This window comes from Geotrypetes seraphini, chromosome 2, assembly GCF_902459505.1.
Source record: "Geotrypetes seraphini chromosome 2, aGeoSer1.1, whole genome shotgun sequence".
Lineage (NCBI taxonomy): Eukaryota > Metazoa > Chordata > Amphibia > Gymnophiona > Dermophiidae > Geotrypetes > Geotrypetes seraphini.
Window position 1 is genome coordinate 472013661 of NC_047085.1, and position 25893 is coordinate 472039553.

Sequence of the window (25893 nt, forward strand, 5' to 3'; positions counted from 1 at the left end):
CATTTGTGCAGTTTTAAACTGTGAGGTTTCACCGATTAATTGTGGGGTAGAGTGAAGGTATTTTTTTTCCACAGTGATAGCTTTGAAGGGTATTGTGTTTCCTTTCTCCAGAGACCCACCATATAGTGAGTTAAAAGCAATTAAACCTTAGTGACCCCAGGTGATAATAGGCTAAATCTATTCCATAACTGATTTTCTGACAAAACCTGGGTGGGCACTAGGCAGTGTGGACCCTAACTCTGCTTGTAGCTTTGTCAAACTGACGGATCACTACTGTTAGCTGGGTGGGTCTAACTCCTATTCAGGCCATGCCCAACCTGCCCCAGTGGACCCTGGTAAGGAAGATGTCACCGTGTCATTCTCTAATGTAGAACCAGGGCTTTGAAGCTCTGTCTGAGTGACATAATTCACATTTGGCAAAGGGGCTCCTTTTGCCACTGTAGCCTGGGCAACCACCCTGCTCTCCCTAATTTGAAAATGCTTGTTTCAAAATCGGGGGGGGGGGGGGGGGGGGGGGGGGGGGGGGAAAGGTGAGGAATGGGAGTAATTAAACACCACACTATATACACCAGTGGTCTCAAACTCAAACCCTTTGTGGGTTCACTATTTGGATTTGTAGGTACTTGGAGGGCCGCAGAAAAAATAGTTAATGTCTTATTAAAGAAATGACAATTTTGCATGAGGTAAAACTCTTTATAGTTTATAAAACTTTCCTTTAACAGTTAAAAGGAAAGATATATAAACTATAAAGAGTTTTATCTTATGCAAAATTGTCATTTCTTTACTAAGACATTAACTATTTTTTTCTGCGGCCCTCCAAGTACTCTATTTTTTCTGCAGCCCTCACATTTAAAGTTTAATATCTTTTCTTTCTTAAAACTGACACATTTCAATCACTATATTGAAAATAAAATCATTTTACCTACCTTTGTTGGCTGGTGACTATTTTTCTGTGCTTTTAACTATGTTTCAAGGGCCTTCTTTGACTGTTTTTCTCTCTGTCTTCACTTTCTGCCTTGCATCCATCTTTTGCATTAACATAATATTCAATTTTTCTGCTTTCTTTTCAAAATCTATATTTCCATGTCTTCCCTTCCCTTCCTATCTCTCTCTTCTTCCATCCTATTTCCATGGTCTGACATCTCTTTCCTTCCTTTCTCTCCCTCCCTCCTTCCTTCCTTCCTTTCCCCAGGTCTGGCATCTGTCTCCTTCCCTCCCCCTCCATGGTCTGGTATCTCCTTTCCTTCCCTCCTTCCCATGAACTTGGCATCTCTTGTTCCTCTCCTCTCCCTTGTCTTCCTTCCCTCTCTTTCTCCAATTGGGTGCAGCAGCAACAGAAGCAGCATTTCCCTTCCCCCTTTCCTGTGCAGCAGAAGCATTTCTCTTCCCCTTTCCCTCCCCCTCCCTTTTCCTGTGCAGCAGCAGCAGTATTTCCCTTCCCCCTTTCCTGTGCAGCAGAGGCATTTCTCTTCCCCCTTCCCTCCCTCTCCCTTTCCCTGTGCAGCAGTAGCAGCATTTCCCTAGGGTCCCCCTTTCCTATGCAGCAGAAGCATGTTGTGACGTCAGAGAGGCTTCCGATGCAGGAGTGGATAGTGCGAGGACCAACCACTCGCGGCTTTGAACGGAATGATCAACTGAGCAAGGGAGCCAGCCAGATACGCTGATGCTCCACAAGGAAGGGAATGGGGAAGAGAAATGCTGGTGTGGATGGTGCGAGGAGCTGCCGCCGGCTGCAGCTTTGACTGGAACAATCAACTGCAGCAAGGGAGCAGTTGATCATCGCGTCTAGACCGCGGGCCGCAAAATAGCACCTGGAGGGCCACATGCGGCCCACGGGTTTGAGACCGCTGATATAAACAAACTCCACATTAATTGTTAAACAAACCCCTAGGCACCAATACAATTTACTGGCAAAAGGAAAAGCCTCAGTCTAAATGGTAAGGGAAAAGTACTCTACCAACCACACATCATAGGCATAAAAAATTTTTGCCACAAGAAAATTGTGTATTCTGACTTAGGAAAAATGTGAAAAATTAGAAACAATCCCTTGTATTTAAATGTGACACATGTGCAGCCAGCCAACGATCGTTTCCTAGCCAAATATGCTATTTCTTCAGGGCCAAACATGCTAGCATAGCAGTTGAACTATTTGAAGCGCTGTTCCTCTGCGTTTTTCATGTTGTAAGTAATCAAACATGGCACCGCAGTGTTCTTGAATATTGGAGGCAGGCCAAAACAGGAACATCTTTCTCCAAATTGGTCTTACGCCTAAACTGACTAAGCTAATCCTGGTGCGGAAGAGCTTCTGAAACGCATGGTGCTTTAAATCTGCGCTTAGCTTAAAATCTATAAGCTATCATTATAAGGTGGAGAGCAACCCTGTCCCTCCACTTTAAACATAGGGGGCATCAGTGGCGTACCTAGGGTATGTGGCACCCGGGGCCCATCATTTTTTGACACCCCCCCATGTAAAAAAATATTTTTTGTAATGACCATGAAACGGAATAAATGGTCAGAATAGAAACAGGCAGTGAAAATTTTCTTATATTCCAAACATAACATAACATAAATTATGTCTGAATTGTCATGACATCAGAAGTACATATGGAGTAGTTGCAGGTGATGCTTGGGACAGTTCTGATTGTGTTAGTTCGGTTTTATGTGTTTTTTGAATAGAAGGGTTTTTATTTCTTTTTGAAGGTTTTGCAGTCTGTGGTCGATGTCAATTGGTTGTAGAGTTGGGGGTCGAGTGTTGCAGCTCGAATGGCTAGGAGGTTGTCGAACAGTTTTTTTCTTTTGACGTTTTTGGTTGGAGGGTGTGTGAATGGTGCGTGAGTTCTCCTATGTCTGTTTGAAGTAGATTGAATTATTTAGCTGAAGAAATTAGTTACCCCCTCATCCCACACACATTAATTCTCTTCCATTTTTGTTCCCATTATAAAAAACACTGATAAGTTCCCAGAAAAAAAATACATTAAAATAAGAAGTGAAAACAAAGGCCCCCTACAGATGAGAACATAACATAAGAATAGCCTAACTGGGTCAGACCAATGGTCCATCATGCCCAGTAGCCCATTCTCATGGTAGCCAATCCAGGACACTAATACCTGGTCAAAACCCAAAGAGTAGCAACATTCCATGCTACCGATCCAGGGCAAGCAGACACTTCCCCCATGTCTTAATAACAGATTATGGACTTTTCCTCCAGGAATTTGTCCAAATCTTTCTTAAAACCAGCTACACTATCTGCTTTTACCATAACTTCTGGCCACTTCATTTTTAAGTTTAGATCTTTCCTTTCAAACAGAGACCTTGCTAGATGTCAAATACAGCACAAGGTAACTTCACATGGACTTAGCTGTGCAGGAAATGTGAATCTCCTCATACACCCACCATATAGTGCAAAAATGTGCAAAGGTCTGTTTTTTTCTTTCGATCACTACATAGCCTAATGCCACACAAGCAGCGCTGTTACAAACATATTCTGTAGGTCAATGCTAAGGATAACAAAGTTTCCTTCCTTGGACCAGAAGGAGATACTGATAAACCACTGGAAGAGATCCCAACACAACACCCAAAGACCCACTCAGTGTGTGAACCAATTGAGTGGAGTGGACTAACTGGGGGGTGGAAATGGGCCCGGAGTTTGCTCAGCAGAATTTCCCAGACCACCTCTTCCTCTCAACACATTGACACGCTGCCACCACCACCACCACTAGAAACACCTCACTGGGTAGGCCAGCTATGCTATAAACTTTATAAAACACATTATTATATTTTCTTATAAAGCACATATTTTAACTGAACTCTCTGACATCCTCAGCCTTTCCATTCACAAAAATAGAAGGAAGAAAAGTTCCCATTTCCTGCTGTCTCATGTCCCCGGCCTATACAATATTTTTTTTCTGCAGACCCTTCAAAAGTCTGACCAAATCCTCGTTTCACTTACATTATAAAGTACTGAGGATGCCATCTCTCCCCAATCCCAGGTCCTAAAGTCTAAGACAGTAGCGCAAACTAATGCTGCCAGATTCAGGAAAAAAAATTTTGATTCGATTCAGCCTATTGAATTGGTTTTTCAATTCGATTTTCCTGCCCAGTTGGGTGATTTTTTTCAAAACTCCTGGTGGGTTTTATAGCTTTTTCACCCCCTTTGGCTTCTCCTAACCACACTGGCGCTGTGGTGTAAATAAAATAAAGAAACAAAAAGGACTTTTCCTCTCTCTGTTAAATCCTAGCTCACGTTTGCAGTCCAACACCAGCTCTGTCAGGATACACATTTCAAATCTGACATATTATAATCACAAAACAGAAAATAAAATTAATTTTTCTACCTTTTGTTGTCTGGTTATATTTCAAATCTTGTTGGTCCAAGGCTCTGGTTTTCTTCTGATAACTTGCTTGCCAGGGTCTCCTTCTTTCTTCTTTCAGCGTGCTAACCATCCATCTGCCAACTCTGTCCTCCCTTTCCATTTCCCTTCCCTCCCCTCCCCAGGAAGTCTGGTATCTTTCCTTTTTTTCATCTCCCTCCACAGATCCACCTTTTCTTAACTACCCTTTCATCCGGCATCTCTCCCTCCTTCCCCACCACCCCAGAGTCCACCATCTCTCCCTTTCTTTTCCCAATTACCCTCCTATCCAGTATCTCTATCCCTCCTCCACACCATCCCTTGTGTCCAATTTCTCTCCCTTTCAGTTCCTTCCCTCCCTAAATCCCATGGTCCATCATTTCTCTCCCTCTCCTCTATTTTCAGACCCATTATTTCTTCATCCCCCCCCCAAAGTTTGGCATATGCACGTCTCTTTGAACACCCCCTTCCCTCCGTGTACTTCTAAACCAGGGTCCCCCCCCAAAGGCCTGTCCCCCCTTAAAGGTCTGCCTGTCCCCCCTTGAAGGCCTGTCCCACCCCCTTGTAGGCCTGTCCCCCCCTTGAAGGCCTGTCCCTCCCCCTTGTAGGCCTGTCCCCCCACCTTGAAGACCTGCCTGCCTGTCCCCCCCTTGAAGGCCTGTCCCCCCCCCAAAGGCCTGCACCCCCCTTGAAGGCCTGTCCCCCCCCTTGTAGGCCTGTCCCCTCCCCCTTGTAGGCCTGTCCCCCCCTTGTAGGCCTGCCTGCCTGTCCCCCCTTGAAGGCCTGTCCCCCCCTTGAAGGCCTGCACCCCCCCTGAAGGCCTGCACCCCCCTGAAGGCCTGCACCCCCCTGAAGGCCTGCCTGCCTGTCACCCCCCTCCCCCTTGAATGCCTGCCTGCCTGCCCACCCGCCCCACCCTGAAGGACCGCTCGCCCCCCTGGCCTCCCCGCACCACCTATGAAGCAGCACTACCTATGCTCCCGGCCTTGCCGTTCAGTCCCCACCACCCCCGAAGGACCGCTCGCCCCACTGACCTTCCTGCACCACCTATGAAGCAGCCGCAGCAGGATCGCGACGTCAGCTATCCCTGCGCTGCTTAGGCGCTGCTTCCTGCGCCGCGTTCCCGCCCCTCCTCTGACGCCATGTTTTGGCTATGAAACAATTGTTAGGCTGGCTGTACATAGCAAGGTTGCACATGTGTCACATTTAAATACCAGGGATTGTTTCTAATTTTTCCTAAGTCAGTATATACAGTTTTCTTGTGGTGAAAGTTTTTTTTATGCCTATGATGTGTGGTTGGTAGAGTGGTTATCCCTCACACCAGTGGTCTCAAACTCACAGCCCACCAGGTACTATTTTGAGGCCCTCGGTATATTTATCATAATCACAAAAGTAAAATAAAACAGTTTCTTGATCATATGTCTCTTTAGCTATAAATGGCAATATTATTATTAAGACCTAGCCAAAAGGAAAGATTTATAAACTATAAAGAGCTTTACCTCATGCAAAATTGTCATTTCTTTAATAAGGCATTAGCTATTTTTTTTCTGAGGCCCTCCAAGTATCTCCAAATCCAAAATGTGGCCCTGCAAAGGGTTTGACTTTCAGACCACTGATTTAGTCTGAGGATTTTCCTTTCGCCAGTAAACTGTATTGGTGCCTAGAGGGTTTGTTCAACAATTAAGGGGAGGAATTTGTGTACATAGTGTGGTGTTTCAAAATCAGCACATAATACAGAAACAGGTTCTTTGACACCTTTAACCAATCAATCAACGCTATCCATCCTCGGATTTCAGACTCCCCTTCCTCTTAATAGTACTGCAAACCACAACAACCCCCCCCCCCTCTGAGTATTAAACATATGTCGTCTGTCAAAAGAGCTACATATCAGGGTGGTGAAAGAAAATCTCTCTTAGTGTTATTTCCGTACAGATTGCTCAAACTGCTAGACTTGCTGTCCTTTCGCATGTGGCTTCCGAGTGAAGCGAATTACGCAAGGGAATGCGGCTATCAGTTTCACTTCCTAGATAGCTACAGGTGTAGTAGCGTCCACATTCTCGTTCACGTGTGGGACCAGACGGCTCGTGAAGTTTCTACTAAACACACACACAGGCCACGTTAATATTTTCTCCCGGAGGGGGCTAAGGCCCGTGCAGGCCGAACCCCGAACTTTTCCAAGTGGGCTTGAAGCCCGTGAAACTGGTGCAGGCTGTCCGCCCGGCTCCCAGCCTAAATCAGCCTGTCAGCGCCACCCTTAGCTACCAAACCCTTTCCGCATTTTTCTCACAGGAGAGAGAGAGAGAGAGGAGGGGAAAAAAAAAGTAATTGCGCAACTGTAGATGGCCCTGAAAACAAAACAAACAGGGCAGAGCTTCCACATGCTGCAGACGCGCATGGCAGCTTCCCGTCCAACGCGAGCGATTAGGAAACCTGGCTCGCTCGCATCTTTCTTTTGCAAAAAATTCGTAAAGTGAAACGCCCGAGGCGCAGGGGGTGGGCACGGTGGCCGGGCAGGATCGGAGCTCTTTCCGTGTCAGCGGATCGCGGCGCCGGGGGGAAGCTGCGGAAGCGGAGCTGCGAAGGGTTCAAAGCCTCCACCGAGGGCTGGCCGGATTCGAGCACGACCCTGGGGTTAAGTGAGAGGGAGCCGCGCGTGACCGCAGTCCCGGCTGACGCTCGCTGCGATGAGACTGTGAGAGAGAGCGCTGCTGGCGTGACAGCTGCTGAGCGGGGTGGTTTTTGGTTTGGTTGTTTTTTTTCGAGGACCCTCGGTGACACATCAAAGGCTTCGGAGTTTGCTCTAACGCGCGCGAAGCATGGGCAGCACGGCCATGGACACGAAAAAGAAGAAGGAGGCTGGCAAGAAAAACCCGAGCCAGAAGCGGCGCATGCTGCGGGTGCACATCCCTGTAAGTGCGGGGGGTGGGGGGTGGGGGAGGAATCGGGGGGGGGGGTGTGACAGGTTCCAGGGAGTAAGCATGTCACAGGGGGTGTGTCTGTACGTTTTAGGGACCGAGTGTGTTGTAGACAGGAGGGTTTCCGTGGGCTCCTGATGAGTAAGAGCATCACATAATGTGTGAACACATGCATTACTGTATATATTTCAGGCGCAGAGCGTCTCGCCCGACGGGTCTCGGGGAATGGGGGTGAATGTATTGCCGGGAGGGGGCGCTACTTCCCGGAAGTGTCGTGAGCTGCTGCTGCTGCTCCAAGTCCGCACGTTTCGATACTGAGACGCAGCAACTGGGGTGGGAGCGCGCGTGGAAGTGTGTGCGTGGGGGGGGGGGGGGGGGTATCTTTTTACACTCTAAACTGTTTGACGCCTGCGCTTTGCAGCTGGAGCTGAAGGGGCGGAGCCAGTCCTTATTACCCGCATAAACAGGGCGGCTCTGTGGGATCTTAAGCAGGGGATGCGCTGACGGCTGAAACGGACTTTCTTGTATTTACCGCTGGGTGCACAAATTAAGTGGAGAAAGATTGGTTGCTGAGCACAGCAGGATTTTCTGTGCACTGCATAAACTTGCAGGAAGACCTTGGAAAAGGTGTATAGAAGTGCTTCACAAGCTTTTGTACTGGGCTGAAGTTATGACAGCTGGCGTTGTGGGTCTTGTGAAGCATTCAAATAAGCCTTATAAATATCATAAATCCACTGTAACCCCCATATTTTCCGTGCCCAAATCTGAGTGTGTGCAAATTAATTGAATAATGAGCTCTGAATCATCAGTAAATTAGGTGCTAGCAATTGGTTATTGATGTTAATTGAGCCCATTAAAATTTGTGTGCGCATCTGGTTGTGCCCAACTCCCTTGGCGGGTATCTAAAAAGGGGACAGGGCATTGGCATGTCAGGGGTTTCCAAAAAGCTACATCATTTCCGTGCATAATTTTAAGCAATCTATAAAGAATTACCCTCAGAGAACATACCTGCTAACATTTCAAATTGAGAATTGTTGCTCAGTATTAGTAGGGTTACCAGATTTACCCGGAAATGTCCTCTTTTTAAAGGACCGTCCAGGAGTCTAGATGGGTTTTCAAAACCTGGCACTTTGTTTGGGTTTTGAAAACCATTGAGCACGGGGCCGCGTCTGGATGGCATCTGCCCATGCGTGTAGTATGCGACACGATGATGTCACAAAAAACAGGGAGGAATGGAGGGAAGTATAATACAAAAATATCACTCCAAAACAAAAGCACCCCACAAGCCAAGCTAACTAGCTTATTAAGCGAAAGAAAAGCCTCAGACAAACGTAGAGGTGCACCCACACTCTTCTACCCAAGCATCATAGGTAATAAAACTTTCACACAAGTTTGAAGTTAGCCGGTGGAAGCAAAAAACTAGCCGAGAATGATTAATGGTAAAAAACACTGAACACAAACAGGCCAGGCCGATGATCGTTTCGTGGCCTGTAACCACTGCTTCACGGCCTTAGCGCCAAATCCAGGCTATCAGTATGCAGATCCTAACTGCTGCTTTCAACCACAACTTCCAAAGCACTGTTGTGGGGCTTATAACCACGTCCAACCCTGTCAGGAGAAAAATCACGTGACTGGTCAGCTGAACGCGAACCAGCCACAACATTGACATGTCAATGGTCTCAAACTCAAACCCTTTGCAGGGCCACATTTTGGATTTGTGGGTACTTGGAGGGCCGCAGAAAAAATAGTTAATGTCTTATTAAAGAAACTAGTCTTTAAGCCCGTTACATTAAAGTGTGCTAGAATAGAGATCTGTCTGTCTTTTTTTCTTTCTCTCTTTCTCCTTGGCCACTGTCTGGCTGTCTGGGTTGTTGTTTTTTTTTGTCTCTATCTCTTTTGTCGCTGTCTGTCTCTCTGGCCCCCTGTCTGTTTGTCATTCTTTCAGTCTGTGTCTCTCCCTGGCCCCCAGTATGTCTGTCTTTCTTTCTGTCTGTATCTCTCCCTAGCCCCCTGACTGCCTATCTCTGTTGCGCCATGCCTGCCTGTCTCTCAGTGGCCCCCCTTCTGTTCCCCTCCCCAGAGCAAACCAAGATTGCTTTCTGCCCCCCAGCACACCCCTCCCCCCAAAGCAGCCCACTTTCCCTCTTCCCCTCAACTTCCCTGTGCAGCAGTAGCAGCATTTTTTGGCTTCCTTTACACCAGACGGCTCGCAGCACCCGCAGGAGACAAACCACCGCTGAAACCGCATACCGCAAACAGCCACTTGCAATGGCCACGGCCGCATGCCACTGCCACGTAGGCACACATCACGGAGGCAGGGATCACGCCATTTCAACTGTGCATGTGCAGGTAAGGGTTTTATTATAGAGGATGACAATTTTGCATGAGGTAAAATTCTTTATCTATATATATAAAATAGGAGGTATGTATGTGTGTATGTATGTATGTGCTGCGATCACGCAAAAACGGCTTGACCGATTTGAACGAAACTTGGTATGCTGATCCCTCACTACCTGGGATGATATGTTCTGGGGGTCTCGCGGCCCACCTGCACACGTGGGCGGAGCTACAAACAGAAAATCAGATTTCACCCATTCATGTCAATGGAAAAAATGTAAAAAGCTGCCATTCTCACAGTAATTCAAAAACGGCTTGACCGATTTGAACAAAACTTGGTATGCAGATCCCTCACTACCTGGGGTGATATGTTCTGGGGGTCTTGCGGCCCACCTGCACACGTGGGCGGAGCTACAAACAGAAATTCACATTTCACCCATTCATGTCAATGGAAAAAATGTAAAAAGCTGCCATTCTCACAGTAATTCAAAAACGGCTTGACCGATTTGAACGAAACTTGGTATGCAGACCCCTCACTACCTGGGGTGATATGTTCTGGGGGTCTCGCGGCCCAACTGCACACGTGGGCGGAGCTACAAACATAAAATCGGATTCCACCCATTCATGTCTATGGAAAAAATGTAAAAAGCTGCCATTCTCACAGTAATTCAAAAACGACTTGACCGATTTGAACGTAACTTGGTATGCAGATCCCTCACTACCTGGGGTGATATGTTCTGGGGGTCTCGCGGCCCACCTGCACACATGGGCGGAGCTACAAACAGAAAATCTTATTTCACCCATTCATGTCAATGGAAAAAATGTAAAAAGCTGCCATTCTCACAGTAATTCAAAAACGGCTTGACCGATTTGAACGAAACTTGGTATGCAGATCCCTCACTACCTGGGGTGATATGTTCTGGGGGTCTCGCGGCCCACCTGCACACGTGGGCAGAGCTACAAACAGAAAATCAGATTTCACCCATTCATGTCAATGGAAAAATTGTAAAAAGCTGCCATTCTCACAGTAATTCAAAAACGGCTTGACCGATTTGAACGAAACTTGGTATGCTGATCCCTCACTACCTGGGGTGATATGTTCTGGGGGTCTCGCGGCCCACCTGCACACGTGGGCGGCGCTACAAACATAAAATCAGATTTCACCCATTCATGTCAGTGGAAAAAATGTAAAAATCTGCCATTCTCACAGTAATTCCAACTACCTGGGGTGATATGTTCTGGGGGTCTCGCGGCCCACCTGCACACGTGGGCGGAGCTACAAACAGAAAATGAGATTTCACCCATTCATGTCAATGGAAAGGATGTAAAAAGCTGCCATTCTCACAGTAATTCCAACTATAAAACACTTTCTATGACACTATAACCACTAGGGACATCGTTTCTATTCTACCACGGACACCAAACATATAGAGTTTGTATGTTCTAACTGTGTTTGTAACTGTTTCCTTCATGCACCCCAGTTCATAATGTTATTACATTACATGAGTACTCACATATGCTGAACTAGGAACACAGGTTCCATTCTGAACCGGGAAAAAACTGCATGGAGTTTCTTTTCAACCTGAGTTTCCACATATTGAGTTGTTTAAATCAATACTGAAACTTTTGGATGTCACTTATTCCAACATATCTTCCTTTTCAGTTTAAGAGATTGCAAATTCCAGTGAGACTTGCATTCTCTATCACAATCAACAAATCACAGGGACAGACTATTACATACTGTGGAGTGGATTTAAGATCCCCCTGTTTTTCCCATGGACAACTCTATGTTGCTTGCTCAAGGGTGGGTTCACCCAAGAATTTATATGTTCTTGCTCCTGGAGGTGAAACTAAAAATGTTGTTTATAATCAAGTTTTGTGTTAGTTGTATTGTATTCATTTTGTCAAATATTTCACATTATAATTTGAATATTGTACTTTTTATAAAGCTGTTAAAAAATAATTTCATTCACCACTATAAAGTATCTTTATTTGAATCCATTTACAGTGTTATTGCTATAATTAAATACCCGTGCAACGCCGGGTCATCAGCTAGTAGTTTATAAATCTCTCCTACCCCCTTCGAAGGCCTGCATGTTCTCCCCTTCTTTGCAGTGTCCTCCAGCTTCCCCCTTGGCCTCCCGGTCTTAGTTTCAGCTAATTACCGCAGCCTGCAGAGAGGATCGCTGGTGCTGTAGCATTCCTTGCAGGCTGCCATTGGCCTCCACAGCACGTTCCTTCTGCTGCGGTGCCGCCTCTCCTCTGACATCAGGTGCAGGATCGCGGCAGAGGGAATGTGCTGCTCAGGACAATGGCAGCCTGCGAGGATTGCTACAGCACCGGCAATTCTCTCTTCAGGCTGCGGTAATTATCTGAAGGTAAGTGCAGGAGGCCAAGGGGGAAGCTGTAAAGGTAGGATGCTGCAAAGAGCGGGTAGCACTAGTACAGACTGCGGGCTGCAAAATAGTACCTGGCGGGCCGCATGTGGCCCCCAGGCCGCGAGTTTGAGACCACTGGCTTGTGTGGTGTTTTTGTCTTGGAGTGATATTTTTGAATTTTTGTACACGATGATGTCATGCGCATAACGTCATCACGTCACATCTGTGCATGTATGCGTAGATGCCCTCCAAACGTGGCCCTGAAGAGACGGGATTTGTGTGGGGTTGGGGGGGGGGGGTAGAACAGGGCAGGGCCACATATCCTCTTTTTTTTTTAGGCCTTTTTTTCCAAACTGTAAGAAAGCAAACACTGGAAGGGTGCCCAGAGAATGTCAGTGGATCCTGTTTACTCTGTATAGGTACTGATAGGGTGTTCTAAAGTACCTTGTATATTGGTGATTAAAGGTTAGCAAAGGATCTGGCTTGCTTGTTAACTGATAGTCCTATTACTGTGAATTACATTGGCTTCCTATGGAAGCTCGGATGCTGTTTAAGCTTGGTTGTTTTTGCTACAAAGGTACCATATGGATCAGCTCCTTCTTAATTTGGTCAATAGATTTTCCTTAGCTTCATATAAACACAGCATAAAAATTCATCCTTTGTTTAATTTTCCTTCTGTTCACGGCTGTAGAAGTAAAAAAATGTCTTGATCATACACTAGCATACCAAGCAGCCTCTCACGACAATGAATTTCGAGTATTATTGCTCACAGCTTATTCTTATAAACATTTTAGAACACAGGTGAAGACTTATCTATTTTCCAAGTATATGATTAATTAATTCATTTGTACTATGCTTATCGTTAATAGTCTTTTGTAAACCGCGTTGAACTTGTGGTTACGCGGTTAACAAGCACAATGCAATATACTATTATGCTACCTACATGAAGAGTTGTGGAAGGATTTTACAGCGCTGCACTCAGTTGTACTCTGAATGGATCATAGGTAATTAATAGCAAGGTGTGCACAGATTATGTAGGGGTGACCCTTCCATAGTTTGTACCTCGGTGACAGCTAAATGATTAAAGTCTGTCTCAGCAGTTATGATGTACTTAGCAGTCGGGCACAAAAGTATTTCAAGTGACCTTGTGTGCTAAGTTACTAGGAAATTAAAAGGGTTCATATCGACTGTATACTTGGCCATTATCATATCCAAATGAAACTAATTTTGCATTGTTTAGCTGCTTAATAATGGATTTAATTAAAACAAAAGTTTGCTAGAGGCTTCATTCTGAATAGATATCTGAAATTGGTTGGGAAATAGAATGAATTATGAAATACGCCATCTATATTTTTAGGGGTAATTTTATAAGAAGGCAAATAGGTGGCTACTTAGGTGTTATTTTATACACAGACAAGTAGGTGTCTACTTGTCTTTATAAAATACTGGTGACATAACCAGAAGTTAGTTTTTAGTGGCCTCACAGGTAGATTGTGTGGGCACTCATTCCTCCCCTACTCTGCAACCTGCCTCTGCTCCCCCCTCCCCCCCCCCCACCAGCTAAACTCTAAAATTAAATACCTTGGCTGGTGGAGGGTCTTCAAACTCTGCCAGCTGAAGACATTGGCATCCCCCTGAGTTGCAAACCCTTTTGTCAAAAAATGAGGCACGTTGATTCTACTGAATTTTTATTGCATTACTGCTTGGCTTCCCCCCCTAGGTTGTCTTCAGATTTTTACTCCTATTGGGAGTCTATAAGTACTAACATTTTAGATAAAACTGCACGCGAAAAAAAACATGGTGAATCGGATCCTGAGTTTGATTCGGTTCTTTTGTTCTTGAGGAGAACGGTGCGTTGTCTGGAGCGTTCATGGCATAAAACCAGTTGTGCGGCCCTTAAAGAGCAATGGGGAAAGAAAGTAAGGGAGCACAGGTGCTTGAAAAACAAACACAGGGCTTATTGTTCTGCTATGGTGGGTAAGATTGAGATAGATGCAAAAAAAGCTTTTTAGTTTGGTTAAGAAGATGATGAATGTTGATAAGTGCAAACGTTCATCTTGTGAAGTTTCGCCTTCCTCTGATGCTTTAGCTCAGTTTTTCCACTCCAAAATACAGGATTTAAGATCCTCCTTTCAGGCAGGACCAGACTATATAGAATGCCGTTCAAATTTTTTTTACGTGATTCTTGTTATGCAGACCTATATTGGATGTGATTTGCTCCTATACATTGGTCTCTGTTTAGGAATCTTTACTTGAAGTATGTGCATTTATCTTGTTTTTTGGACACTTGTACTTTTCAGTTTCGTAGAGACCTCTTTAATTGGTTGCAAGACATGTTACATTTTGGCAGGTTCCCCGTTGATCATGGACATATTGTTATTACCCCTATTGTAAAGGATTATAAGGGACCAATTGATTTGCTGTCCAGTTATAGGGCCCTTAGCTTTGATACCATTTTTTCTTAAATTGATGGAGGGGGTTGTATATGTCCAATTGTTGGATTATTTGGGCCAGTTTAACCTTTTGCATTCTTCACAGTCTAGTTTCAGACCAATGTATATTACCGGAACCATTTTGGCTTCACTTTTGGATCACTGAAGTGCTCTTTTGTAGCAAGGGTCAGAATGCTCCGTTTCTACAAAATGATCTTAGCGGATCATAACATACTGCTTGGCTGTCTTGATTATATGGGAGTCTCTGGGCAAGTCTATCAATGGTTTCAAGATTTTTTGCATTCCAGGTCTTACCAGGTACTAAAGTGGTGGTCTTTCTCATTCTTGGAGTAATCCCTGCAGTGTACCTCAGGGTTCACCACTCTCCCCATTGCTCTTTAATATTTATCTATCCTTCTTGGGAACAAAATTGTCTATAGGCATCAAAAAGTACAGTTACGCAGATGACATTACGGTTGTCTTGTCATTGGATTTGGTGCCATCAAATAATATCAATCAGATTGCTTTAGTGATATCGATGATTGAGAATTGAATGCTATTTTTTAAGTTAAAACTTTGGGCTCCTTTAACAAAGCCACGCAAGCGGTTTTAGCGCGCGCTACATGCCAATGCTTCCATAGAGCTGACGTTAGTATTTTTTGTTTAGCGCGTGCTAAAAACGGTAGCGCAGCATAGTAGAAGGAGCCCTCAACTCCATCTAAACTTACCAAGATTGTCTCCACTTGAATGATATGATTTATACTATAAAACCTGTGTTGAAACTTTTGGGGGTATTTTTAGGTCAAAATCTAACAATGCAAAATCAGGTGAACGCAGTGGTTTGTAAATGCTTTTATACCTTATATAACTTATGTTCCATTCGGAGTTGTTTTGAAAGATCAGCTTTTCAGCTTTTGGTGCAATCTTTGTTACTGTCGGCACTTGACTATTGTAATATAGTCTATCTAGCGGGTTGTATGAAACATTTTAAAAGGTTCATTTTGATTCAGAATACAGCTGTTCACTTAGGGATCATTTTACAAAGGCGCGCTAACCGATTCAGCATGCGCTAAAGATTAATGCGCTAAATGCTAAGGCGCCCATAGAATATAATGGGCGCCTTAGCATTTAGCATGCGCTAATCTTTAGTGCATTCTAAATCGGTTATCGCGCCTTAGTAAAAGGACCCCTTAATTTTTAATTTGGGCAGAATTGACATGTGACGCCTTACTTTCACGAATTACACTGGCTCCCAGTGGAAGCGTGGGCTATTTTTAAATTTGGTTGTTTCTGCTACAAAGTGTTGTATGATTTGCTACTGAATAATCTAATGGATCATTTTATTTTATTTTTTTACTCCTGTATGTTCACAGCGCAATTTGGTTTTTTCTACATTTCCCTCTCTCAAAGGATGTGTTTACAAGACGCTTCATGATCGACTACTTTCTTAACAGCTCATTAGCTGGGAATCTGAGTTTTGCCCGTTAATATTTACCTCTGTTTCGTATTTTTATTTTTGAAAGTTATTGAAGACTTATCTGTTTCAAAAATTTCTTGGGATGTAAAGATGGCTGGTTGATATGTTTTGTTATGATGATTATGATTTTGTTTCTCACTATGTTTATGCAGTTTTTTCTTATTTTGTTATCCACATAGAACTGGAAGGTTTTGTGGAATAAAAATAAAGTGTTATATTACTTATTTCTCACATGTGAACTGAGCATGTACAAGGTGTTGGCATTGGTGGTCACGACAGTCATAGTTTTTGATGGGAGGTGGCAACTTTGGTGGGCTGTTAATATCTTAATCTGGCAGAGCTTGGAGATCCTTGCCAGCTACACCGATGGTGCACCCCTGCTGAGTGGACCTGAGGCAAAACTGGATGGTCAGTGGTCTTCATCATAAAGCGTATGGGGACAGACTTATAAGACTTTAATATGTATACTTTGGAGGAAAGGCGGGAGAGGGCATAAATGTGCACGAGGCGAGTCTCTTTCATTTGAAAGGAAGCTCTGGAATGAGACGGCATAGGATGAAGTTAAAAGTTGATAGGCTCAGGAGTAATCTAAGAAAATACTTTTTTACAGAAAGGGTGGTAGATGTGTGGAATAGGCTCCCAGTAGAGGTGGTGGAGACAAAGACTATGTCTGAGTTCAAGAAAGCATTGGATAGAGAGAAGCGGAGATAGTGGATGCCACAGATGGGCAGACTGGATGGGCCATATGGTCTTTATTCGCCATCATATTTCTATATTTCTATAAAAGATGATATATGGGGAAAGTCAATATACAGTAAGTAATGTTTTGACCGCATACTATTTTCTAGAAATTCCAATTGTCTATGGATTATCAAAATGTCTTTAATAAAAACTGAAGATGCTGATTGGTAATTTGTCTTGATAGAAGACGTTTGTGACAGTTTAGTGTCCATAGCACCAAAGCAGTGGTATTAATACGCTCTTCAGTCCTAACCACCATTTTCCAGATATCTTTCAAAGCGATATCTTGATGTTGATCAATAGTTTTGGACATGTTAGGACAAGGCACAGCTAATGGGATATAACCAACAGCATGTGTCTATAGTGAAGATAGTGTATGTGAATCTGTAGACATCATGCTTGTAGTGTCAACACCATCTTGAGCAGATGGCCCTACAAGCCTAGCAGGACTAAAAGGAGGGGAAGGGGTGGATCTTCCACCTTCACTCCAGGAAGCACCAGAAAATGACAGTTTGCTTGGCGCTGATGTAGGCAGCTGTATTTGAATATGCGTGTCCATATAGGACCTATTAATTTTGGAGTACTTGAGTTTTTAATCTTTGCCTTTCTTTTAACTTTTAACTAACTAGGAGGAAGGAGTGGTGTAGTGGTTAGAGCAACAGCTTCAGCACCCTGAGGTTGTGGGTTCAAATCCCACGCTGCTCCTTGTGACCCTGGGCAAGTCACTTAATCCTCCATTTATGTTAGATAGATTGTGAGCCCACTGGGACAGATAGGGAAAATGTTTGATTACCTGATTGTAAACCATTTAGATAACTTTGATAGGCGGTATATAAATACCTTCAATAAAAATTATAAAGAAATTAAAAATAAAGAGAAGCAATATCTTAAAATGAACATCTGACCAGGATTCAGGCTGCTAAGGGACTTCCAAAGGGCTAAGCATGCCACTTATAGCACGCTCCTTAGGCCACACTGCTAGGCTGTGCGCCTCAGGTTCTCTTGGCTTTTACAGTTGTTCTGCCAGCGGCATCTGATGTCATGTGCTGCCGCCAACTATAGTCCTGATCTTTCTTTCTCCAAGGGGGAGCCCCGGGGGTGTCCACAAATGAGCTGCTGCCTCCAATATTTCTCAGGCACTCCCAGCTTTAGTCGTTCCAGCGTCATCGTCCGATGTCACACAGTGCCGTCCGCCAAAACCCCAATCTTTCTCTCCAAGAGGTGTGTGTGGGGGGGGGGGGGGGAGGAAAGGGGTCCAAGAACAAGCTGTGTCCTCCCGCATAATTTCTAATTAGTACCAATAATTGCTTGTTAATTGACAATTATTGGCACTGATTTGCTTGGACTAGAAGCCCTGAATATGTATACCCTTGAGGAAAGAAGGGACAGGGGAGATATGATTCAGACGTTCAAATGCTTCAAAGGTATTAACGTAGAACAAAATCTATTCCAGAGAAAGGAAAATAGTAAAACCAGAGGGCTTAATTTGAGGTTGAGAGGTGGTAGATTCAAGAGTAATGTTAGGAAATTTTTCTTTACAAAGAGGGTAGTTGATGTATGGAATGCGCTCTCGAGGAAGGTGGTGGAGAAGAAAACGGTGACAGAGTTCAAACAAGCGTGGGATGAAAACAGAGGATCTCTAATCAGAAAATAATGCGTATACATTGAAAGAACTAAGGCCAGTACTGGGCAGGCTTGCAGGGCCTGTATCCCGTATATGGACATTTAGTTGAGGACGGGCTGGGGAGGGTTTTGATGCCTGGGATGGTTAAGATAGGCTGGAGTGAGCTTTGATGGAGGCTCCAATAGATGGAACCTAAGCACATTACTGGGCAAGGCTCTGGGTTTCTGGTCCAGAAATATCTACGATAAAGGACCATTTAAACTAAATTAATTTATGGAGCATGTATGGTTGGGCAGACTGGATAGAAACATAGAAACATAGAAGACGACGGCAGAAAAGGGCTACAGCCCATCAAGTCTGCCCACTCTGCTTACCCACCCCCTGTCTATGCCCTAATGGACCACTCGGGTCTTTATCTGCCAACATTTACTATGTTACTATGTAAATGATTAAAGGGTAAAGGGGATGGGATTTGAATACCACTTTTTCCATGTGGTTTACACAATCAAAGTGGTATACATAGAGCAACGAAGTGTTAAGTGACTTGCCTAGAGTCTCAAGGAGCTGCAGTGAGAATCGAACTCGCAACCTCAGGGTGCTGAAGCAGCTGCTCTAACCACTAGGCCACTCGTTGCATGCGCAAATCAGCAATGCCCACAGATTTGTATGTACAACTTTGGCTAAGGTATATTTATTTATTATAAAAGTTAAATCACTTGCATGAGGATTGCATGAGGACTGGCTAAACAACTCATTTGGTTGCCGTCTGTATTGTTGATGGTTGAGGCTTTTTCTCCACTGAGTATAAATGGTTTTTCATGCGGTATTCCCACCACTCGGCTAATAACATTTGATTTTATATTGAATTTATATTTTGTTATTGCAATTAGTATTCTTGTGAAACAAATTAAACAGTCAATTAACGACTTATAGAATACAAGAAAGGAAAATTATTTAGGGCTCCTTTTACGAAGGCGCGTTAGGGCCTTAACGTGCGGAATAGCATACGCTAAAATGCCCCGCGCGCTAGCCGCTACCGCCTCCTCTTGAGCAGGCGGTAGTTTTTCGGCTAGCACGCGCTATAGCGCACGCTAATCTGGTGCGTGCCCTAAATATGTTAGCGCACCTTTGTAAAAGGAGCCCTTAGTTATTTAGTCCACAAAATTAAATTAAGATCCAAGAACAAAGAAAAATTATCAAGGTATAAGTAAATAATTGATAGGACAGAATAGGAGACATGGTTTTAAATCCCAAACAGCCGGTCAGTTAGATTGATGGTACAGCCATTGAACCAATAACTACTCCCCCCCCTTCTTTAGCCACAATAAATTCCAGTAATTGTTTAGGCTAAAAAAAACATTTCAAAATGAAAGAAACACCTAGGTCTGTGACCCTTGGTGTATAGACCAAAAAGTCTGTTCTTTATTTTTGTGTCTCTTTAGAAATGTTAGGAAACAACCTAATTGTTGAGCCGAAGAAGGTATCATTCATGTGACTGTAATATGAACGCAGGATTAGATCTCGGTCAAATTCCAAGGCCAATGTCACAATTAAGGTGGCTCTCTCTGTGATAACTTTCAGTGAATTCTCAAGGAAATTCGTCAAATCCAATTCATTCTCCTATGTTCCCACTCCTTCATCCGGGGTGGAAGCAACTTGTTTTTTCACACCCTTTGAGACATACTGAGCTCTTGTTATAGGTGGTAAATTTTCTTCTGGAATTAACAAGATTTCTCGGTGACTTAGGAAATTTAGCAATTTTAAATTATTTCTCCTCTGTTGGTTCTCCATATATTCCAATTTTCTTTGGATGGAAGATCTTTCTTTAATTATTTCCAATTCCAAGGTCTTTATTTGAGAAATTTGTTCTTCATGCTTTTTAATAAGTTTGCTTTGTTCTTTTATCATTATCCCTTGTATATTGTCTGAGTTGTAATTGAGGCACAATCAGAATGTACCATAGTCAAAGCTTTTTTGAGGTTGGAGTCCATGGTTACAATGGCTTTCCATAAATCTTCCATACAGACTTTAGCAGGCTTAATTACGGTAACTCTCCAAACTGTTCTTCTAGAGAGGGTAAGATCTCACCTGGTTCTGCATTGGGCACCATTAGTCTGGCTACAGCAAGGTATATCTATTTATTTAAAAAAATGTGTAGTCCGCACAGCCAACTATTCTGTGCGGGTAACAATAAAACATACATAATGAAATAACTAACAAAAGACATATAGCATAAAATCACTAATAATATTTCACTTTAAAACATAATTCAAAACACCTCGCAGTAATATTAGAAAACTTAACAAAAGTCTGTACTATTAAGAAAATACTCATTCATATAGAATCCAGGGGTTATCGTGCAAAGTTGCATGTGTAAGAATAGTGTTAGTTGCATGCATTACTTAATATAATAATTAGCTACTAATTGGAATTAACTAAGTTGATTGATTAGTGTTAAACTGGCACTAATTATAGAACCTCAGCAAAGATTTCCATTGACATCAGTAGAAGTAGTTGCATGCGTAATTTCCATTTGTCAATATTCTATAAATTGCACATACAAAATCTATAGTATGCAGCTGCAAGGGAAACATGATGACAGATAAAGCCCAAATGGCCCATCCAATCTGCCTATCCACAGAACCATTATCTCTTCCTCTTTCTAAGAGATCCCAGGCTATCTCAGGCTTTCTTGAATTCAGACACACTCTCTGTCTCCACCACCTCTTCCAGGAGACTGTTCCACGCATCTCCCACCCTTTCTGTAAAAAAGTATTTCCTTAGATTACTCCAGAGCCTATCGCCTCTTAATTTCTTCCTATGCCCTCTTATTCCACAGCTTCCTTTGAAATGAAAGCGACTCGACTCATGCAAATTTATATCACATAGGTATTTAAACATCTCTGTCATATCTCCCTTCTCCTGCCTTTCTTCCAAAGTTTACAGATTGAGATCTTTAAGTCTATCCCCATACGCCTTATGATGAAGACCATGCCCCATTTTAGTAGCTTTCCTCTGGACTGACTTCAGGAGCATGGCATGCAGTTGCATGCATGGGTTTTAGAACGCTAGCACTTATGCACCTAACTGCCTGCAGTTAGGAGCATTTACTCCAACCATTGAGCTAGTGTAACTGCTCATGCCTTATGTTAGGCACATAAATGTAGACGTATGCTAATATTTTGTAGTCGCAGTTGCATGTGCAATTTCCTTAGCAACAGTAGCATATGAATCCAGACTAGTGGGATAGCACACATCTACCAGCAGGTGGAGATAGAGAACTGATTCACAGGTGCACCTCTTGGATGGAATGTTCCCTGTACCTTCAGTATCATCTATCGGATGGTCGCTATTTCACTAGCTCCTGGCTTTTGCTGTGCAATTCCAATTTTTATTCTTGAGGCTGCTGTTGAGTGTTTCTCTCTTCAGTGAGATAAGGGTGTCTGGCTGAGCGATGCCAGCTTTAGAAGTTACACCTGGGTCCCCCCAGGTTCCTGCTCCACCCACCCCACCTGTGGATTGAGTGGTTTGGTTGGTATTATAATTTTTCTTCTTTACTTTTTTAAAAAAAAAGAGTCCATGTTTAGCTGGACTGTACTTTTCTGTCAGCTTACAACTGCCAGCCATAACGAGTGTTCCTGCCTTGGTCGGGTAAGCAGACTTTTTCTTTACTTTTCTGTGATAATTTAATTCCATCGGCTTTAGCGGTCCTGTGTGCGCAGTTTGCAGGCAAATGGCAGCAGAGATGGTTAAGAGGTGTTTGTGCTGTGGGAAGCGCCGAACACCATCGGGGTTCTGTGCAGCCGGCTGCACAGATGCTGCAGGGGAGGAGGCCAACATGGCGCTGGGTGAGTCAGATGTTTCCCACACAGATGAAACATAGAAACATAGAAATTGACGGCAGAAAATGGCCTCAGCCCATCAAGTCTGCCCACACCAATGACCCACTCCCTGACTTTTATTCCCCTAGAGATCCCACGTGAATATCCCATTTTCTCTTAAAATCTGATACGTTGTTGGCCTCAATCACCTGCTGAGGTAGCTCGTTCCAATGATCGACTACCCTTTCGGTGAAGAAGTACTTCCTGGTATCACCATGAAATTTCCCTCCCCTGACTTTCAGCGAGTGCCCTCTGGTGACTGAGGGCCCTGTAAGACAGAAGATATCTTCTTTCACCTCTATACGTCCCGTAATATACTTAAAGGTCTCAATCATGTCTCCCCTCTCTCTTCGTTCTTCCAGTGAGTACATCTGCAGTTTTTTTAGCCTTTCTTCGTACGTGAGTTCCCTGAGCCCCAAGACCATCCTGGTAGCCATTCGCTGAACCGACTCAATTCTCAACACATCTTTCCGATAGTGCGGTCTCCAGAATTGAACACAATACTCCAGATGAGTTCTCACCATGGATCTGTACAGCGGCATTATGACTTCAGGTTTTCTGCTGACAAAACCTCTACGGATGCAGCCCATCATTTGTCTTGCCTTGGACGAAGCCTTCTCCACCTGATTGGCAGCCTTCATATCATCACTAATGATCACTCCTAAATCACGTTCTGCCGTGGTCTTGAACAAGGTTTCTCCATTTAGTGTGTAAGTTCTGTGTGGATTTTTCTTACCTAGGTGCATCACTTTACATTTTTTAGCATTGAAGCTTAGCTGCCAAGTTGACGACCACTGTTCCAGCTGCCGTAGGTCCTGCGTCATAGTGTCAGGCACACTGCTTTTACCTACTATGTTGCATAGTTTGGCGTCGTCGGCAAACAGTGACACTTTTCCTCTAAGCCCTTGGGTCATATCTCCTATGAATAAATTGAATAGAATCGGCCCTAAGACGGAGCCCTGTGGTACTCCACTCGTCACAGCTGACGTTTTGGAGGGGGTACCGTTTACCATCACCCTTTGAAGCCTACCACTTAGCCAATCCCTAGCCCATGTAGTGAGTGTATCCCCTAATCCCATAGATTTTAGTTTGTTCAACAGCCTGCGGTGTGGGACGCTATCAAAAGCTTTGCTGAAGTCCAAATAAATCACGTCCAGGGACTCCCCGGCATCCATATGACTAGTCACCCAGTCAAAGAAGTCAATCAGATTAGATTGGCAGGATCTTCCCCTGGTAAATCCATGTTGGTGTGGATCACGTAGATTTTCTTCATCTAGTATTTGGTCGAGTTTCTGTTTGATCAGTGTTTCCATGAGTTTGCACACTATGGATGTGAGACTCACCGGTCTGTAATTTTCTGTTTCTGTTCTGCAGCCCTTTTTGTGGAGTGGAATTACAGTGAATTGTTTTCCAGTCCAGGGGTACTCTTCCCGTGCGCATGGAAAGATTGAAGAGCACGGATAGTGGTTCAGCTAGAACTTCACACAGCTCTCTGAGCACCCTGGGGTGTAGATTGTCTGGTCCCATGGCTTTGTCTACTTTGAGTCTTGAAAGTTCGTAGTAGACGCTACTGGGTGTAAACTCTAAATCCTGAAACAGGTCTTTTTGGCTGTCTCTTGTCTGTAGTTGTGGACCAGCTCCTGGTGCTTCACAGGTGAATACTGAGCAGAAGTATTCGTTTAGTAGTTCTGCCTTGGTAGAATCAGATTCCGCGTAGTTTCCATCTGACTGCCTAAGGCGCTCTATCCCATCCTTGTTTCTCTTCCTGTCGCTAATGTACCTGAAGAAGGATTTATCCCCTTTTTTAATGTTCCGTGCTAGATCTTCTTCTGTTCGTAGTTTGGCCTCCCTGACTGCCTTTTTGACAGCTTTCGATCTGACCAGATAGTCTTCCTTTGCCTCCCTCTTCCCGAGATGTTTGTAGGTGATAAATGCTTCTTTTTTCTTTTTAATGAGGTCCGAAATTTCCTTGCTGAACCATTGTGGTCTTTTGTTTCTCCGGTGTTTGCTTACTGTATTAATGTAGCGGTTAGTTGCTTCGTTCAGGATGGATTTCAGATTTGACCACTTAGTTTCCGGATTGTCAGTTTCTGCATGGTTTTGCAGCTCTTGATGGACAAAGTCTCTCATGTGGTCGAAGTCTGCGCCCCTAAAGTTGAGGACCCTCGTTGCTGTGTTTGATTTAGAGAAGCCTTTCCTGAGGTTGAGCCACACCATGTTGTGGTCTCTGGAGGCCAACGTGTCTCCTACTGATACCTCTGAGACACTGTCTCCATTGGTGAGTACCAGGTCCAGTATTGTCTGTTCCCTTGTGGGCTCCAATACCATTTGTTTGAGTTGTGCACCCTTAATGGAGGTTAATATTCTTCTGCTACCACTCGTAGTCGCGGAGAGTGTGTTCCAATCTGCATCTGGCATGTTGAAGTCCCCTAACAGTACTGTGTCACCACGCAAAGTGATGTTCTCTATGTCCTCAATCAATTCCTTGTCTTCCTGTTGTCTTGGAGGCCTGTATACCACACCGAGGTAAAGGCATTTTTCATTCCCTCTGGCCAGGTTTACCCAAAGTGATTCCCCTGTGTATCTAACCTCTGTGATTCTGGTAATTTTGATATTATCCTTAGTGTATAGTGCTACCCCCCTCCTAACTTGCCCTCTCTGTCTCGACGAAGTAGATTGTAGCCTGGTATAACCATATCCCACCCATGCGAATCTTTGAACCAGGTCTCGGATATCGCTACTACGTCAAGGTCAGCATTCCTTATCTCTGTTTCTAGTTCGAGGATTTTGTTGCCCAAGCTGTGTGCGTTAACATACATAGCTCTCCAAACCTGTGAAGAGATGCCTGACCCTTTTAGTGTGGCTCCTATTTTTTTGTGTATACTATGGGTACTTACCCTAGGCTCAGAAGTGTGGGTGCTACTTGCTTCCCCAGGGTGGATCCTTGTTGCTCTGGAATGTGTGTATGTACCCTCCCCCAACTTACCTAGTTTAAAGCCTTCCGAAGTAGGCGGGCTAGTCGATGTCCAAATACTTTCTTTCCTTTCTTGGTCAGGTGTAGTCCGTCAGGTCCCTGTAGTCCTTGTAGCGTCTCTCCGTGGTCCAGGAATCCAAAGTTCATCTCCAAACACCATTCGCAAAGCCACTCGTTGGTCCAATGGATACGCTCTTCCCTGTCTCTGCCTTTGCCTCTTACTGGGAGAATTGATGAGAAGATCACCTGTGCTCCTGTCTGCTTCAGCTTCTTTCCTAGGGTTTCAAAGTCTTTAGGGATGCTGTCTGATGTGCTCCTGGCGGTATCGTTGGTACCTACATGAATGAGAAACATAGGGAAATGGTCAGTAGGTTTCAGGAGTTTGTCTAGACTGGTGGTGATGTCCCGGATCCTGGCTCCAGGGAGACAGCAGACCTCCCTTGACTGCAAATCTGGTCTGCAAATTGGTTCTTCGGTGCCTCTTAGCATGGAGTCCCCGATGACCACCACTCTGCGCTCCTTCTGAAGGGGTCGATCAGTGAGTACTGTAGCCAATGTTCTGTGTTTGGAATCTTCCTGAGTATCCTCTGTTTCATCCTCGATAGTTCCTTCTTGAAGAACAGGAAATCTGTTCCTCAGGGAGAGTTGTGGAGTTGGTGTAGAGCTACCCTGTTTGAGAGAAAAAGAAGAAGAAAGTGAGAAAGGTGGGGGGGTTCTTTGCTTGCCCGTAGAGGAGGTTACCAGCTGCCAGGGACCGGCATCTCCAATCATTTCCTGTATTCCAA

General features: G+C 44.2%; 1 protein-coding gene across 5 annotated transcripts in view; it reads left to right on the forward strand.

Moving 5' to 3' along the window:
• Positions 1-6724: 6724 nt before the first annotated feature.
• The window catches only part of PRKAG2 (protein kinase AMP-activated non-catalytic subunit gamma 2), a 642927-nt gene continuing 623758 nt past the window's right edge, over positions 6725-25893 (forward strand). For 3 of the 5 annotated variants that reach the window (XM_033931676.1, XM_033931673.1, XM_033931675.1), the window contains exon 1: positions 6725-7258. In XM_033931676.1, the coding sequence (XP_033787567.1) occupies positions 7166-7258 (93 nt within the window). In that variant the 5' untranslated portion in view covers positions 6725-7165. The remainder of the gene's footprint in view (positions 7259-25893) is intronic. The other 2 variants (XM_033931678.1, XM_033931677.1) reach the window with 2 other exon arrangements.